A 17,045-nucleotide genomic window follows, 5' to 3' on the forward strand; every position below is an offset into this window, starting at 1 on the left:
GTTTTTTTGTTTTTAATCTGAAGTGAGAAGATCCATTTTTTCTTTCTTTTCCCTTGAGACAGGGTTTCTCTGTAGCTTTGGAGCCTGTCCTGGAACTCACTCTGTAGACCAGGCTGGCCTTGAACTCACAGAGATTCGCCTCCTGAGTGCTGGGATTAAAGGTGTGTGCCACTACCACACATGGCTAGACATCTGGGGATCTTAATCAGTTTTATTTCAACTGCCAGTTAAAGAATTAAAACTCAGGAAAATTTCAGATGCAATAGGTAGCAGCAGAGAAATCGCAAACATAGCAAACAGGAGCAGACAGAATCAGCAACTGAAGGTGGGCTTTTATTGGGGTGAGGAAACACATATATCTGCATTCGAGACACAGGGGAAAGACCCTTTGGAAAGTAGAGTCGGGGATCCAAAAAGCCAAACTCCCAAGTCTTTTCTCCGGGACTATTTTTTGTTTGTTTGTTTTTCAAAGTCTCTGAAGAGTTTCCCTCCCCTAATTTGGGGTTGGTTAGTTTGAAGACAGGATGGATGATTGACCCACAACTATTTTGTAACATGTCCTTATCCAGCCTTGAATTCATGGAGCCAGTCCATCACCAGGAGGCCTACTAACAAGAGAAAGAGCCCATAAGGCCCTTGGTGTAAGCTGCCAGGCTTTTGTCTCAGGCTAGGAAAAGAAGCCTGGAAGTTAAACATGTTTTTAGTTCTTTTGGTTTTTCGAGACCAAGCCCTGACTGTCTGTCCTTGAACTCACACTGTAGACACCAAGCTGGACTCAAACTCACAGAGATCCACCTGCCTCTTCCTCGCTGGTTTTTGACTAAAGTTCTTTCATGACTCCAGGTGTTAAATTTTCCATTGCAGCTTCCTATTTGGATTTAACAAGTTTGATATTTGGAGCACTTCAGAGTTCAGTTTTCAGGTTTGGACCACTCAGAGTGTATTTAGCTGGTGAAAATGTGTCCTGGACACTCTAAAAAGAGGAATCAAGCCGGGTGGTGGTGGAGCACATCTTTAATCCCAGAACTTGGAAGACAGAGGCAGGCGGAGCTCTGTGAGTTCGAGACCAGCCTGGTCTACAGAGCTAGTTCCAGGACAGCCTCCAAAGCCACAGAGAAACCCTGTCTCAAAAAAACCTAAATAAATAAATAGGGGACTCAGAGCCAGGAGGTGGTGGCGCACACCTTTAAAACCAGCACTCAGGAGGCGGTGGCAGGTGGATCTCTGCCTCTACACACAGAGAAACCCCGTCTGGGGGGCGGGGGGGGGCAGTAATCAGAGCTGCCGTCATGTTTCCCAGCATTCAGGAGGCAGAGGCAGGGGGATCTCTCTGAGTCTACACACTGAGTTCCAAGACAGCCATAGTTACCTAGTGAGACTGTCTCAAATAACAAAATAATTTTAGCACCAGTACAACTTCCTCAAAAAAGCGTTTAACAGTGTCCTCTGCATCGTATTCCATAAATGTTCTCACAAATAACATACACTTCCCCTTCCCAGCACTGGGCTGTGTGTAGTCATGTCTGTGATCATTTGTCTTCTCTAGACCCCACGCTCTATCTGATAAACTGTTTTAGCTACCCTTAAAATTTCCCAAACCCACTCGCTCGTCTTCGGTTCTGCTGGATGAGAACCAAACTTTTCTGATTCGTTCTACGCGTGATCATGTCTTGGTCAGAAAACAGACGTTAAAACCATGCAGACTGCTGCACGACGAGGTTCGCAGGATGCTACTCTTCTGAGTTATCCCAAATTTCCAAAGCCTGGAGACTGCCTACGAAAGGTGTTGGGAACGCAGCGAACGAGCCAGCCACCGGCCTCCCGACCGCCTCGGGCGACGCGGGACGCTTGCGCGGGACAATTCCCCCAGCCCGCAGCCGGCCCGCGCTTCCGTACGCTGACCCAAGATGGCGGGGCCCGCGGTCGAAACCACAATCAAGATGTCGGCTTCCGGTTTTCCAGGCAGCGTCGCGCGGGGCCGGCGGGGCCACGCCCACTTCCGGCCCCTTTGCTGCGGCATGGCGGCGCTGGGGACTCGGCTGTGCAGTGAGTGACGGACTGTGGGGCTGGGGACCCGGGGGCCGCGGGGTGGCCTGTCCTCTAACTCCCTGCTCTTCCAGTAGGTGTCCGGAGGTTGCACTGCAGTGCCGCGGCTCGGGCCGGCAGCCAGTGGCGACTACAGTGAGTGCCGGCCAGCGGCGGGGGCCCGGGCGGGCGGGGGCGCGGCGGACCTGGAAGCCCGCCCGCCCGCCCGCCCGCGCCCTCACCCCTGTGTTTCCCCACCCAGGCAGGGACTGGCTGCCAGCCCTTCTGGCTATGGGCCCCTCACGGAGCTTCCTGACTGGACTTTCGCCGGTGAGCCTTGATGTCAGGTTTCTCCTTTTTCCTCTGAGAGACCGACCGCCCCGGTAGGGATTGGGGGCGTGTCTGGGAAAATATTGAACCTTTTACTTAGGAAAAGAGTTTGCGGAAAGGAGCTCTAATTTTGTCCGACTCCAGAGCTGGGTGTGGTCCCTCACACCTGAGATCTTCGCTTTGAGGAGCTGAGGGATCGCTGTGAAGTCAGTGCAAGTATGTGCTACTACGTAGGGAGTCCCAGATTATCCTGAATGAGACCCTGTGTATAAATAGACAGATAGTAAATTGGCTAAGGAAGGTGAGCTGTAGTGAGTGGATCATGGCTTGTAGATATAATTCTAACTTGGGCTGTCCTGGGGCTGGAAGGGTGCGTGACTTTTATCTTTTCAGAAGGGGGTATGTGTGGTGAGTGTATTTTTATTTTTATTTTTTTTATTTTTCGAGACAGGGTTTCTTTGTGTAGCTTTGGAGCCTATCCTGGCACTCGCTCTGGAGACCAGGCTGGCCTCGAACTCACAGAGATCTGCCTGCCTCTGCCTCCCAAGTGCTGGGATTAAAGGCGTGTGCCACCAACACCCGGCTGAGTGTATTATTAGAATTTGACTCCACATACACAAGGAATTCTTTGGAAAGGAACACCGAAGATCCCTGCAAGACTGAAGATGACAGACTCAGTTCAGAGAAGTCTTTTTTCTCTTAAAAAAATAAAAAAGATTATGGGGCTGGAGAGATGCCTCTGGTTCATGAACTTCTTCAAAAGGAATTTGGTTTCTATTCTCAATACCCACATGGTGGCTCATAATTGTAACTCCAGTTCCAGGGGATCCAATGCCATCTTCTCACTTCCACCTGTGCCTGGCACCCATTCACATAAAAATAAAAATTCTTTAAGAACATAAAATTAAAAAAGAGTAATGACACATGTAACCAGGAGGCAGGAGGATTGAGAGCTAGGGAACAACAGCCTTGGCTACCTAGTGAGACCTTGCCTCAAAATTCAAAAGTGAGCCCAGAGGTGGTGGCGCACGAACACCGTGCCAACACTCTGGTGGCATAGGCAGGCGGATCTCTGTAAGTTCGAGACCAGCCTGGTCTACAAGAGCTGGAACAGGACAGGCTCCAAAGCTACACAGAGAAACCCTGTCTTGAAAAACAAAAGTGAGCTGGGTGGTGGTGTTGGACACCTTTAGTCTCAGCACTCCCAAGGCAGAAACAGGATGATATGATCTGAGCTCAAGGCCAGCATGGCCTACACATCAAGTTCCAGGACAGCCAGGGATACACAGAGAAACCCCGACTTGAAAGAAAAAAAAAGCCCAAACCTACATTTCATTATACAGTGAGATGAGGTTCAGCAAAGACTCACATTGACTGAAGGGTTTCTGAAGATAAAACAGTGAAATCAGCATTGCAGATGCTAATTCCATGCTAGTGACACAGCTAAATGAAATAATAGGAACATACTTTGGAACTCATTTTTGTGCTTCTGTTGTACCTCACCACTGAAGATGCTACATGAATGTTAGAAAAATTAAGTTGTGAACTGGTTTCTTCAGTATTATTTTTGATGGGCAGTGCTGGGACTGTATGTAACCTGGGCCTCACACATGCTAGCCCCCAGCCCAGCCCTGATGGGTATGAACTGGAAGAAGGGAGCTGGAGACCGACTCTTATCAAATTCCTATCACATCCCAATGTTTGGACAAGATGACCAGCCCACATTTAACACTTGCCTTTTTCTTGCCTCTATCTGTAGATGGCCGTCCTGCTCCCCCAATGAAGGGCCAACTTCGAAGACAAGCTCAGCGGGAGAAGCTTGCAGTGAGTGGTTGGAACTCCAGCAAGGCTATGTTTATAATATGTTTCCAAGGAGGAAAACTTAAATCATCATTTATCTTGTTTTCTCTTAAGATTAACGTTTATATGTATGTGTTTTGCCTCTATGAATGTGTGTTCACCACATGTGTGCCTGGTGTCTGTAGAGTTCAGTGGAGAGTGTTAGATTCCCTGAAACTGGAATTACAGATGGTTGTGAGCTGTCATGTGGGTGTTGGTAGTTGAACCTGGGTCCCATGCAAGAGCAGAAAGTACTCCTAACCACTGACCCATTTCTCCAGCCCCATAAATTATAATTTGTGTTGCACCTGTGCTACTGTTTGGCAGTGCTTGGGATCAAATTCAGGGCTTCCTGCCTGCTAGACAAGTACACCACCAGCAGCTGTATCTCCAGCTAATTATTTATTTAAGCAAACTATATAGACTAGGCTGACCTCAAACTCACAAGAGATGGGCCTGCCTTTGCCTCCATAGTGCTAGGGTCAAAGGATACACCACCCTACCTACCCAAGCCAAGTGTTTTAATGGCACTGTGGGAAGGGAAGACTGGACATTACCCCTTCGCATTGTTACTTCCCTTCTGTCATGCAAAGACTGGTCCAAGGCAGTCAGCAGCATCAGTATCCAGCGGAAAACCTTCGACTTCCGGGAAGAAAGGATATCTGCTTAATGGTACACTTGAGCCCCAGATGTTATTTATTCTTTTCCTGTCTGTTTCAGAGACGAGTTGTACTGCTGACACAAGAAATGGATGCTGGATTACAGGCGTGGAAGCTCAGGCAGCAGAAGTTGGAAGAAGAAAGGAAGCAGGAAAATGTTCTTAAACCCAAAGGGATTTCACTGAGCCCACTTCCACATCAATAAAAAGCAGCTCCGTTCCCACCTTCCCAGACTCTCTGGCTTTCTTTTCTGTCACCTGAATGAATGATTTATCCCATGCAGAATGAAGCTTTTTTTTTACTGCCATTTGTATTGACAGCAAAAGATCTCAGTCACCAAGAGGAACTTAAAATCACTGCCTGGGAGGCTTGGCCCAGTGCCCTTAGTCCTCACTGTATTCCAGTTCAGCCAGATCTTGCTCTGGGGCTATTATTTTACCCCTGATGCTAGAGAACAAACCAAGAGCTGTGCAGAAGCTAAACACGCCACCAACCTACCATGTAGCCCTGTTCTGGGATTTTAATCCTCCCCCATGTTGGCCATAGGGTCAACCCAAGCAGCAGGTGCTCTGTGGAGGAAGAAAAGGGGCGGGACCGTTGTCCCTGCTTTTACCAACATACCTGAGTCACTCATAGCCTGTACACAGCTCAGTTGTATTCAGTTGGCATTTGATAAATGTTTTTGATGAAAAGGGCTCCCCAGGGCCTAGAGACATGGCTTATCAATTAAGAGCACTGACTGCTTTTCCAGGGGACCCAGGTTCAATTCCCAGCACCCATATGGTAGTTCACAACTAATTTCAGTTTCAGGAAACTTGATACTCATGGCAAAACACCAACGCACATAAAATAAAGGAAATCTGTAAATTTAAAAAGAAAACAGGGCTTTTCATCTGAGGTCTTTTTCTTTTTGAGATAGGGTTTCACTGTAGCTCTAGCTGGCCTAAAACTGGCTATGTACACCAAGCTATCTTGAACTCACAAAGATCAGCCTGCCTCTGGGTTTAAAGCCATGTGCCACCACACCTGGCAGACACCTCTGTCTTAACAAGCAACTAGTGTCCAGATACATGGCCCAGGAGACACACACTCCGGAAAGCTGACATAGGAAGAATTGAACTTGTGTATTTAGTCTTCCACCGAAGGAGTTATGTTCTGACTGAATTATAGAGGTTGGTTGAAGAGGGTTCTGTACTTCCTGAACCCTACACAATGTGGCACTAAAACCCACTGTCCACCTCCTGGGAACTTCCAGTAACCTGGCAACCATTCATTTTATTGATCATGAGCCCTCTCTTGGATTCTGAAGGCAAGGACCTTTGCTCCCATTCCAGTGCTGAATGTCAGGGTTGCTTCTTTCCACCACAAACCTGGTTGGTAGTTCTGGATGTCGGGAGCGTCCCACCTGACCTTGTAGAAACCCCTCTGCGCTACTGTTTCCCTTCACTAGCTCTCCCTCCCTTCCTCTCCCCACTACCTCCTTCCTCTGGCTGACCAAATGCAATTCTTGGATCTTACATTTCGCTGATGGTCGAGTTTTCTGTCTCCCACACTTTTCCTGCCTCTGTCCCACTGCTTGGTGTTTTTCCAGATCCAGTTCTCAACCTCTTATCTCTCTCCCTTTCTCACTGCCAGCTTCAGCCTGTCCACCTCCTTCCCTGCACACCTTTTGTTCTCCTTTTGTTCTCACAGCCCAGCCATTGCGGAAGCTGTACTCTTAAGAACTGTCTCCAGTATAAGGACTGAGCAAAACCCCAAATCCTAACTCCAAATCCTCCCTCTTCCAACAATTTTAATCAGACCTTTATTTGGCTTTCCCAGTTCTGTGACCTTGAACCCTTTCCCTACCTTGGCAGTTCACACTTAATGGAACTGCTAGATTGCAAAAGCCATTAATAAAAGTGCGGGCCCCCAAATTCAAAGTAATTGTGATTGTTGTTAGGCAGTGGCTTCTGTTACAGTGTAAGTTTGGGGCAAGAGGAGGCTTGTCCACAGGTCTCAGCACACAACCCTCCTTGTTAGTAAATACCCCTTCCTCACAGGGACACTGAAAGCTTCATGTCACCGCCATCACTAGCCATCAGGCCTCCCAATACTTAACACTCTGAAGTGAGACATGCTGAATACTACGGGAATCAGGCCACCCAAAAAATGCTTAGGAAGAGAAAGTCTTCCGCATCCCGTCCCCCGGGACACCCAGGCTTCTAGTCAGTTGTCGGCTGTGGCCTCAACCCCTGCAGATGGCAGCCTGCACCGCAGAAAGACAACTTTTTTTTTTTTTTCTCCTTCTCTCCTGCTCTTGGCTGTAATTGGTTTCAGGCTGAAACAACCACGTCCCCACCAGGAAAGGAGGGCATTGGGGCGGGGGCGGAGGAGAGGCTGTGGGAGAAGGGAGGGACCAAAGGAGAGAGCAGAGGGCTTCCAACCCAGTTCGCCGACTAAGCAGAAGAAAGATCAAAAAACGGAAAAGAGAAGAGCAAACAGGCACTTTCAGGAGCAATCCCCTCACCTCCAAGCCGACTGCGCTCTAGGAATCCAAATTCCGTGCCTCCCGAAGACAAAGGCGCCCAAAGAGAGCGGCGGCGCGACCCCAGGGCGTGGGCCCCACCGCGGAGCCCGCACCGCCCGGCGCCCCGACGCCGCGGACCATGTCTCCCGCCCCTCGACCCTCCCGCAGCTTCCTGCTCCCCCTGCTCACGCTCGGCACCGCGCTCGCCTCCCTCGCCTGGGCCCAAGGCAGCAACTTCAGCCCCGAAGTAAGTGAGCTCCTCCGGCCCTTCCCGGAGTTGTGCCCGCCGTGTAGGCGAGCCCGGGGGTCTCCAGGGGGAGAGCCCCCGCTGAAAGCAGGGCTCTGGGGGGCTCTGCTGCTCCGGCCTTTCTTTCCCCTCCTTATGTGCAAACTTGCAAGTCGATCCAACTTTTGCCTGCCTCCAACCAACCCCCTCCGCCGCCGCCGCCGACTCTTTCCCATTCCTCCCTTCCCTGGAAGAACTTTGCAGCGGGGCCCGGGCCTCGCTCTCCCGGGCTCTGCGCGCACTCTGGCACCAGGCAAGAACCTCATAAACACTAGGCTCCGCTTCAACCCCGTGCCGTCTGGGCCGGTGTCATATGCGAGTTGTTCCTTCAGTTTGGCAGCGCTCAGGTGCCCGCGGCCCTGCACGAGCGCGTCGGTACCAAGTGGGGCGTCGGGGGCGGCCGAGCGCTACCCGCCTCCCCCGGACCGCCCTCGGTGCGGGCCCTGGGCCCGGGCGTCGAGGATCGCGGCGGGCCGAACTTCCGCGCTCACAAAGCTCTTCTTGTGAGCCGCGGGGCTCAGCCTGACCACCGCCTCCCCGCGTCCTCACCCCCAATCTGGCGCCTGGTGGGGCGGGGGGGGGGGACTTTTTGTTGCTAATTGTTTCTCTGCGTTAATTGCGGAGAGACTGGGGAAGAGTTGCTGGGCGAGTGAGTTGAGGGCGGGCCTGGATCACCCTCAAGCGTCCAGACTGACTTGGGCGCTCCCACCCCCATCCCTCCCATGACCATAGCCCACCCGGGGCCGAAGGAAGCAGTCCCGAAGGAAGCAGCGTGGGAGTAGTCTGAGGAAGTTTTCCCTCCCTCACTTATTTTGGGGTGAAGGTGGGAGATGGATTTAATCAGCTTCTTATTTTGGGCCATCCAACCCACTCATCCTGGTGAGGACCTGGGTGTGGTAGGGAAGGGCTGGGAAGGGCCCAAAGTGCAGAATATGGTCTGCATTTGACTCCCCCTGCTCTAGTCCCAGGCCCCGGCTGGATCACACCCTTCGAGGTAACATCTCGAGGCACAGCTGCCTGTGCCCCTGAAGAGACCTGGGGCTGAAGGGACAAGTGTGGACCTAGGACTGGGACCACCCTTGTGCATGGAAACTAGAAACAGAGAGGAGGTGACTTTCTCAGGCCTGAAGCTCCCATCTTAGCCCCAAAGAGAGCGCCTAACAAAAGGAGCCTCTGGAAGACTGCCCACTGCCAACTTCTTCCCCTCCCCAGCCTCCACTAGGTCCCCTAGGGGAGGGGCAGCAGCACTGGCTCTGCTCTAAGTGGGTCATGGTCGTCCCAGAGCCAGAACCACCATTTGCTTCTGGAACACAGTAGGGTGGGAAGTTGAGGGAGGGCGGGGTGGACCCAGGAGAGGCCAGGATCCAAGGCTTGCTGGAGAGCTGGAGAGCCCCCACCCTCTGCTCTCTGGGCCTTCTACAGTGGGAGGTGTTCCTTGACTTTCTCATAGGGAATACCTTGCACTTACTGATCAAGACAATGCCAGCCACCTGGGACCTACTACCCAACACAGTTACTCCTTCTCCAGGCCAAGCTGAAGGCAGAGGAGAGGAGAGGCAGCCTAAGCCTCAGACAGCTAGGTCCCTTTCCCCAGGCCTCTCGGCTCCACACTAGCTCCAGGACAGTGTGTGTGTCTGGTGTTTCACCCTTCCCCCACTCAGCCGCAGACACCAGAGTCCTCTCCTGTGGTTCCAGTCTCATAGTCTGTGGTTCTTGCTTTGCTCAGAGCCTGGCTCTGTGAGACAGAGAAAGAAACTTGCCCAGTCCGGGAAAGGAAGAAAATGATGGGGACGTTTTCTTTCCTGGCTTTGTGACACTCTTCCGGGGAGTCCTTTTCCTGACAAAGCATCCATTTTTCTCCACAGGGTACAGGGCAGGGTTTATGAGTGTGCTTATTTAGGCCTGCCTATCTATCTCTTGAAAGACTGGCAGGGAAGGGATTTACCCAGAGCTCCTGGCTGTGTGTGATGCTTCCCCCGCCAGCCTCCCCTTTCCATCCTCCTCTTAGGAGCATGCCTTCAATTTGGCTAAGAGGAACTCACTCCTCCTGTCTTCCAGCTGTGGCGGGGAGGGGGCAGGCCACTCCCACCCTTCCTTAAGCCCTGTTGCAGCTGTTACCCCGGCAGGAGTCAGAGCTTACAGGTGAGGCTAGGAGCAAAGGGAGTTTCCTACATGCTTGGCACAGGCCACAGCAGGCCTCAGGAGGGCACTGGCTGTGGCATCAGCCAACACAGGTCAGGGCAAGCCTTCAGATCCAAGGGAACAGCTCTAGATTTATACACCCTGCTAGGCCCCTCTGACAATCAAGAGGTTAAACTCATGTGCCCTTGAGGAGGGTTTTGAGAAACAGGTGATGCTAGGGTTGTTTGGCCAGGCTTATTGGCTGGGGGAAAGGCTGGGTTGTTTACAGCTCAGGCCCTAACTCATGTCAGCCTTGAGGGGAATCACTTCCTGGAACTATGTCGCAATTCCTGCCCCTGTTGGGCTCAGGTCCTAAGTCAGCTGCTCCTGAATCACCCCCAGACCCCACACAAGAGAATTCTCCACCACCCATGCCTAGGCCTGAAGGGGAAGCATCATGTGGAGATAAAGCCATCCAATGACCATGGGTAGGAGATGCAGCACCCAAGGCAGCTTTTGCCCTTTCCCCTCCGAATGCCCACCGAAGGCAACTTGAAGCCCCCTCTGAACTCCTTAAATAGGTGGTGTAGGACCAGAGCTACCTGGGTCATGTCTCCCTATAGAAGAATCCAAGCATCTTCATAGTCCATGCATAACATGGCTTGTTTGGCTTTCCAAGCCTAGATTGCTAGGTCATAGAGTACTTATGTAGGGTTGTGGCTGATTAGCTACCACCTCCAAAGAGCCCAGCTTCCCCAGCAGCACCCAGCCTCAACCCTAACTCCTTTTCTAGACTCCTTCTGTAAAAGATCTCTGCTGTGAGGGTCCTAGAAGTGTGGTACCTCTGTTCCGGGAGCTCGCTTGCCCTGTTCAGACTCCTTCACCCCAACTCTTCCATACTACCTATCATGGACATGCCCCTTTTTCAAATGGGACATGCCATCTTTGCAAGAACTGACAGAGGAGAGAAGTGCTGGAGAAAATGCCAGCTCTAAAAAGACATTCTAGAGTGTGGAGATGGCTTAGAAAAATGCTTGCTTTGCAAGCTTGAGGACCTGAAATAAAACCCTAACACCCACGTAAAAAAACAGATGAGGTGGCACACACTTGTAATCTCAGCGCCGGGGAGACAGAGGCAGGCAGTTCCCTGAGGCATGCTGGCCATATAGCCTGGTCTAATAGATGAGCCACAGATCCCTAAAAAACAAGGGGGACAGCTCCCAAGGAACACTCCAGAGATTAACCTTTGGCTTCCACATATATGTAAGCACAAACCAAAAACATCCTAAAACTCTCTCAGTCCACCAGTGCTCTCATTTACAAGAGTACTAAAACCAGCCAGGACCATGGCTCTCCACCCTTACGCCTGTCTGTTCCCCATCACCCCTGGGGACAGGTCATACTGGGATCTGGGCTATAGAGTTCAAGTCAACGGTTAGCTTGAGAGTTCCTGCCAGAACCAGACTTGGAGTCTATCATATTTCTCACTAAGCCAAGGACATCTGCCAGACACTGTGAAGAAGCAAGGTAGGCTTCCTAGGCCAAGTAGAAAATTCTCTAACCCACACCCTTCTCCCTACAGGCCTGGCTGCAGCAATATGGCTACCTACCTCCAGGAGACCTGCGTACCCATACACAACGATCACCCCAGTCACTCTCAGCTGCCATTGCCGCCATGCAAAGGTTCTATGGTTTGCAAGTGACAGGCAAGGCTGATTTGGACACCATGAAGTAAGTGCCTGGCATCCACTGACCACACTGAGTACTAGAAATGCTGCCACTTGAACCTGTCCCTGTGCCTGTATCCCAACCCTCCTCCATGCACACCGTTGCCTGGCCTTTCCCTTCACTGACACACACAGAGCCTTGCCCAACACTGATCTGGGGCCAGAGGCCAGGACCCTGGGTCAACTATAGCATCCACTCTCTCCCCTTCAAGGCTTTTTATTTTATATATTATACTGACCCCAATGTTTCCACCCTAGGGCCATGAAGCGCCCTCGTTGTGGTGTTCCAGACAAGTTTGGTACTGAGATCAAGGCCAATGTTCGGAGGAAGCGCTATGCCATCCAGGGCCTCAAATGGCAGCATAATGAGATCACTTTCTGGTGAGTCCAACAACCTAGAGATTTTTCTCCCATCCGCTACCCTTCCCTATTATTGTATTATGTAGAGAAAGAAATGGCCTGCACAAGCCTCCTCCATTCTTAGGGAGTAGGAAGGAAAATAGCTCTAATCTTGCAGAGAAGCACAGCCATTTGGGGGATGTACCCTAGTGCCAACACCCCCAAGTCTTTGGTTCTTGGAGCTGAGAAATCAAATATGTAATAGCAGGGAAAGAAGGTCTGGCAAGGTGGCTGGGTAGTTCAGTCAGTTCTGGGAGAGTGCAGGGAACTTTTCCTCTTTTATCCTAACACTTCCCTTCTCTATCCTTGTGTCTGGATGTCAGCATCCAGAATTACACCCCCAAGGTAGGCGAGTATGCCACATTCGAGGCCATTAGAAAGGCCTTCCGAGTATGGGAGAGTGCAACGCCACTGCGCTTCCGTGAAGTGCCCTATGCCTACATCCGAGAGGGTCACGAGAAGCAGGCTGACATCATGATCTTGTTTGCTGAGGGTTTCCACGGCGACAGTACACCCTTTGATGGTGAAGGGGGCTTCCTGGCTCATGCCTATTTCCCAGGCCCCAATATTGGAGGGGACACCCACTTCGATTCTGCTGAGCCCTGGACTGTCCAAAATGAGGACCTAAATGGTGAGTAAGGGAACCCTGGGTAGAGTGTGCAGTCACTTGTATATAGAGGGGTCTCCTTCCAGAATCTAAGCTAGCAGGGAATAGTAGCCAGCCTGATCTACATAGTAAGTTCCAGCCAGCCAGGGCTACAATAGTGAGACCCTGTCTCATAAATCAATAAAATTGAAAAAAACAAATCTAAGTTCTGAGGCAGAAGGATTGTGAGTTTGAGGCCTACCTAGACTATATACCAAGACGGTCTCAAAATAAACAAATAAAACAGCTAAGTACTAACCACACAAACCTAGAGTGGAAGCAGGAATTATATTTTAAGCTATTTATATCTGTATATTTGGTCTGCTGTCACTATCCGAATGCCTTGCCAATCACAGACATAAAAGCTTCCTTCTCATCCACTTTTGCAGGCAAACATGATGCCTACCTTCTGGGAGCAACTGAGCCCCACAGTGTAGGTTTTCTTGAGATTGGAATCCTGCCCCAGATCACCCCATTTCACCCAGAGGAGGGTATTCACTGGCTTCAGGCTTTCTGAACCAAACAGGAAACTGACTCTCAAGATTTGATCACTTTAGATGGAAAGCGTGACCAGCAGACTTATCTGTGAAACTGAAGTCTCTGGTGGGGCAGCAGGGAGCCTAAGAAGGGACCCAAGCTCTCACCATCTCCATCCCTCCAGGAAATGATGTCTTCCTGGTAGCTGTGCATGAGTTGGGCCATGCTCTAGGCCTGGAGCATTCCAACGATCCCTCTGCCATCATGGCGCCCTTTTACCAATGGATGGACACAGAAAACTTTGTGCTACCTGACGACGATCGCCGAGGCATCCAGCAACTTTATGGCAAGTTATCCATCCCCATACCTGCTCCTCTGTCACTGCTCTTGTCCCTTTTTTGTCTCTGGTCTGCATTTTTCCCTCCCAAGTGCTGTGAAGTCTACACACCACATTTTACTGCCTCTATTAGCTCCGATTTTTTTTAAAGTTGTTTTTATATGTATAAGTGTTATTCCCTCTCTCTCTCTCTCTCTCTCTCTCTCTCTCTCTCTCTCTCTGTGTGTGTGTGTGTGTGTGTGTGTGTGTGTGTGTGTGTGTACATACACCATGTATATACCTGGTGCCCATGGAGGCCAGAAGAGAACATTAGAACTCCTGAAACTGGCATGTGAGTGCTGGTACCAAACTTGGGTCCTCTGCAGGAATTGCAACAGCTCCTAGTGAGTCAGCCTATCACCTCCCAACTCCCACTTTTGAGCATAGGAACATGCCCAAGCTAACTACTTGAACCTTCTCCAAAAACCTGTTTACACTTTTTAAAAAATACATTTGTTTTTATTAGAGGTGTGTGTGTGTGTGTGTGTGTGTGTGTGTGTGTGTGTGTGTGTGTGTGTGTTTGCATGTGTATGTGTTATATACACCATGTATATACCTGGTGCCCATGGAGGCCAGAAGAGAACATTAGATCTCCTGAAACTGGCATGTGAGTGCTGGTACCAAACTTGGGTCCTCTGCAGGAACTGCAACAGCTCCTAATGAGTCAGCCTATCACCTCCCAACTCCCACTTTTGAGCATAGGAACATACCCAAGCTAACTACTTGAACCTTCTCCAAAAACCTGTTTACACTTTTTAAAAAATACATTTGTTTTTATTAGAGGGGTGTGTGGGGGGGGGTGTGTGTGTGGGTGTGTGTGTGTGTCTACAGAGGCCAGAGGCATCCGATTTCCTAGAATTGAGGTTAAAGGCTATTGTGAGCCACCTGATGTCAGTGCTAGGAACCAAACTCACATACTCTGCAAGAACAGCATGTGCTTTAACCGCTGAGCCATCTCTATAGCACCTCAGCCCTCTTCATGCTCTCTGTCTGTTAATGTATCTATCGTTCCATCCTCTCTACCCCAAAGTCTGAAGTACCCCTGTTGTTCTCTTCCTCAGGGAGTAAGTCAGGGTCACCCACCAAGATGCCCCCTCAGCCCAGAACTACCTCTTGGCCCTCTGTCCCAGATAAGCCCAGAAACCCCACCTATGGGCCTAACATCTGTGATGGGAACTTTGACACCGTGGCCATGCTCCGAGGAGAGATGTTTGTCTTCAAGGTGAGAGGAAGAGAATAAATGGAAAGGAAGAAGAAGAGAAAGAGAAGAAGGGGCCAGAAGGAGTCTCAGCAAGGAAGCTGGTGGAAGCAGTAATAGAAGGACTGAAAACTAAAACCATAGGACTGAGGGCAGTGGGGGAGCTTGGGGACTGAAGACGACAACCAAGGTACAAGACATGACGTGCTCTCCCCATCTTTACTGGTTTCTAGGAGCGATGGTTCTGGCGGGTGAGAAATAACCAAGTGATGGATGGATACCCGATGCCTATTGGCCAGTTCTGGAGGGGCCTGCCAGCATCCATCAATACTGCCTATGAGAGAAAGGATGGCAAATTTGTATTCTTCAAAGGTAACCAGGCATTTCCTAGACTGGGGAAATTGGGAGGGTCTCCTTGGATGAGCTGATTCCACTTCAGTCCCAAAGACTTCAGAGTCAAGCTGAACCCAGATTCTTCCCTTCTCTCTTATCCCAGGAGACAAGCACTGGGTGTTTGACGAGGCTTCCCTGGAACCTGGGTACCCCAAGCACATTAAGGAGCTAGGCCGAGGACTACCTACTGACAAGATTGATGCAGCTCTCTTCTGGATGCCCAATGGAAAGACCTATTTCTTCAGGGGAAATAAGTAAGACCTCGCACCCTTAACCCCAAGCCTCTCCACTCAGAAACTATTATTACCACTGCCACTCCAAATATCCTCATCGCTAAATTCTGAAGAAAGGCCCACTTTCTCCCCAAAGTGTTGCCCTGGAACCAGCTAAGTCTTTACATTGCCTAGCAATAGGCAGTTTTTCTTAGTGCTGCCTGAGTGGGATGTGACCCGGTCATCATTTCAGACCTGGTCATTTCATGCCTCCTGCCCCCAGCACTGTGTCTCCACCCCAGCCACCAGGCTCTGTCATTAAGGGTGGCTGGTGGCTCCTTACAGCCTAGACCCTCCCCTCCACCTCCTCCTTCCGCCTCTTTCAGCTGCAGGTCCTCATTACTCAAAACCCCTGTCCCTAACCATGACCATAGCTAGCCTTTGTTTCCTGGTGCACTCTGTCATGGGTCTGCTGACCTCTGAGGACAAGCCCAGTATCCAACCACTTCCCTTTCTCTCCCATCCCCCAGGTACTACCGTTTCAATGAGGAGTTCAGGGCCGTGGACAGCGAGTACCCTAAAAACATCAAAGTCTGGGAAGGAATCCCTGAGTCTCCCAGAGGGTCGTTCATGGGTAGTGACGAAGGTGAGTGTGAAACCGTGTACAGAGAAGGATGGGCATGGGGAATGAGGAAGAGCAGAAAGACAGAACTACCATTGATGATGGTAGCAATTGCCAGGAGCCAGCAATGGTCGATTGCCAGGAACTAGCCAAGTGCTTTCATATGTAGTACCCCCCATCTTCCCACTCTTCCAGCCTGGTGCTGTGATGGACTCCCTTTTCCACTTGAGGAAGCAAATGTTGAGGAAGATTGAGAAGTAAGCTTAGCTGGCCATCACAATAACTTGCTTTCTTCTTTTCTCTCTTTGGGGCCTTTATGGACTCTGTCCGGGTCTTGGTTCTTCTCATCTTACACCATCCTCTCGGTGCCCTTCAGTCTTCACATACTTCTACAAGGGGAACAAATACTGGAAATTCAACAACCAGAAGCTGAAAGTAGAGCCCGGGTACCCCAAGTCGGCTCTGCGGGACTGGATGGGCTGCCCTTCAGGGGGCCGACCTGATGAGGGGACTGAGGAGGAAACAGAGGTGATCATTATCGAGGTGGACGAGGAGGGCGGCGGAGCTGTGAATGCCGCCGCTGTCCTACTGCCCGTGCTGCTGCTGGTGCTGGTGCTGGTGGTAGGCCTTGCAGTTTTCTTCTTCAGACGCCACGGGACCCCCAAGAGACTGCTTTACTGCCAGCGTTCACTGCTGGACAAGGTCTGACCCCCACCGCTGGCCCACCCGCTTCTACCACAAGGACTTTGCCCCTGAAGGCCAGTGGCAGCAGGTGGTGGCAGGTGGGCTACTCACACCCACCCTGAGCCCTCTCCCTCCAGCCTCACTTCTCAGTCCCTGAATGGCCTCTCCTACCTTCACCCCAGCATTGCTTCATCCATAGGTGGGACCCCTGAGGGCGGAGCAGGAAGGCGGTCCCTTCTGGCCTCTGGCCCTCGAGGGAACCTCACAGCTTGGTGTGTGTCCAGCCCTGTTTGAATGTTTTCAGGGCTCTGCACTTGAAGGCAAGACCCCCTGACCTCACAGGCAAAGGCCAGGTGGGGTCATCTGCTTCTTTTCCATCCCCTGACTATGTACCTTAAATCTCTGAACTCTGACCTCAGGAGGCTCTGGGTATGTGAGCCCTATAAGTACCAAGTGTACCCAGTTGGCAGCCCTCCCACCACTCTAACTAGAAGGAATCTGAGAGTGTGTGTTTGGAGGTGGAAAGATTGCTCAGCTACTCT

General features: G+C 50.9%; 2 protein-coding genes across 9 annotated transcripts; both read left to right on the top strand.

The window, feature by feature from the left end:
* The first annotated feature begins 1,891 nt into the window (after positions 1-1,891).
* On the top strand, positions 1,892-5,084 carry Mrpl52 (mitochondrial ribosomal protein L52). 8 transcript variants are annotated; one of them, XM_027390648.2, is made up of 5 exons: positions 1,953-2,046; positions 2,121-2,181; positions 2,288-2,355; positions 4,115-4,179; positions 4,915-5,084. In XM_027390648.2, the coding sequence occupies exons 1-5, from the start codon at positions 2,019-2,021 to the stop codon at positions 5,056-5,058; spliced, it is 366 nt and encodes a 121-aa protein (XP_027246449.1). In that variant the 5' UTR covers positions 1,953-2,018; the 3' UTR covers positions 5,059-5,084. The 8 variants fall into 8 exon arrangements, with proteins under 8 accessions (XP_035309206.1, XP_027246454.2, XP_035309205.1 ...); XM_027390652.2 differs by having other exon boundaries at positions 1,965-2,046; positions 2,124-2,181; positions 4,115-4,186; positions 4,915-5,018; XM_027390649.2 differs by having other exon boundaries at positions 1,967-2,046; positions 2,124-2,181.
* A 2,232-nt stretch (positions 5,085-7,316) lies between these two features.
* Positions 7,317-16,527, top strand: Mmp14 (matrix metallopeptidase 14). The gene is given in 10 exon segments (NM_001246769.1): positions 7,317-7,609; positions 11,352-11,500; positions 11,755-11,877; positions 12,219-12,526; positions 13,203-13,364; positions 14,456-14,616; positions 14,826-14,964; positions 15,089-15,239; positions 15,728-15,843; positions 16,196-16,527. Coding segments are annotated over 10 exon segments (1,749 nt in total). The 5' UTR covers positions 7,317-7,501.
* The last annotated feature ends 518 nt before the right edge of the window (positions 16,528-17,045 follow it).

Source organism: Cricetulus griseus (assembly GCF_003668045.3).
Source record: "Cricetulus griseus strain 17A/GY chromosome 1 unlocalized genomic scaffold, alternate assembly CriGri-PICRH-1.0 chr1_1, whole genome shotgun sequence".
NCBI classification, from domain to species: Eukaryota; Metazoa; Chordata; class Mammalia; order Rodentia; family Cricetidae; genus Cricetulus; species Cricetulus griseus.

Excerpts from the sequence above, each read along its gene's own strand:
- Mrpl52 (XM_027390653.2), top strand. The coding sequence starts at position 1,908 with ATGGCGGGGCCCGCGGTCGAAACCACAATCAAGATGTCGGCTTCCGGT. Across the intron at positions 2,047-2,120 it reads GCTGGGGACTCGGCTGTGCA|TAGGTGTCCGGAGGTTGCAC; the intron begins GTGAGTGACGGA and ends CTGCTCTTCCAG. Across the intron at positions 2,182-2,287 it reads GGCAGCCAGTGGCGACTACA|GCAGGGACTGGCTGCCAGCC; the intron begins GTGAGTGCCGGC and ends TTCCCCACCCAG.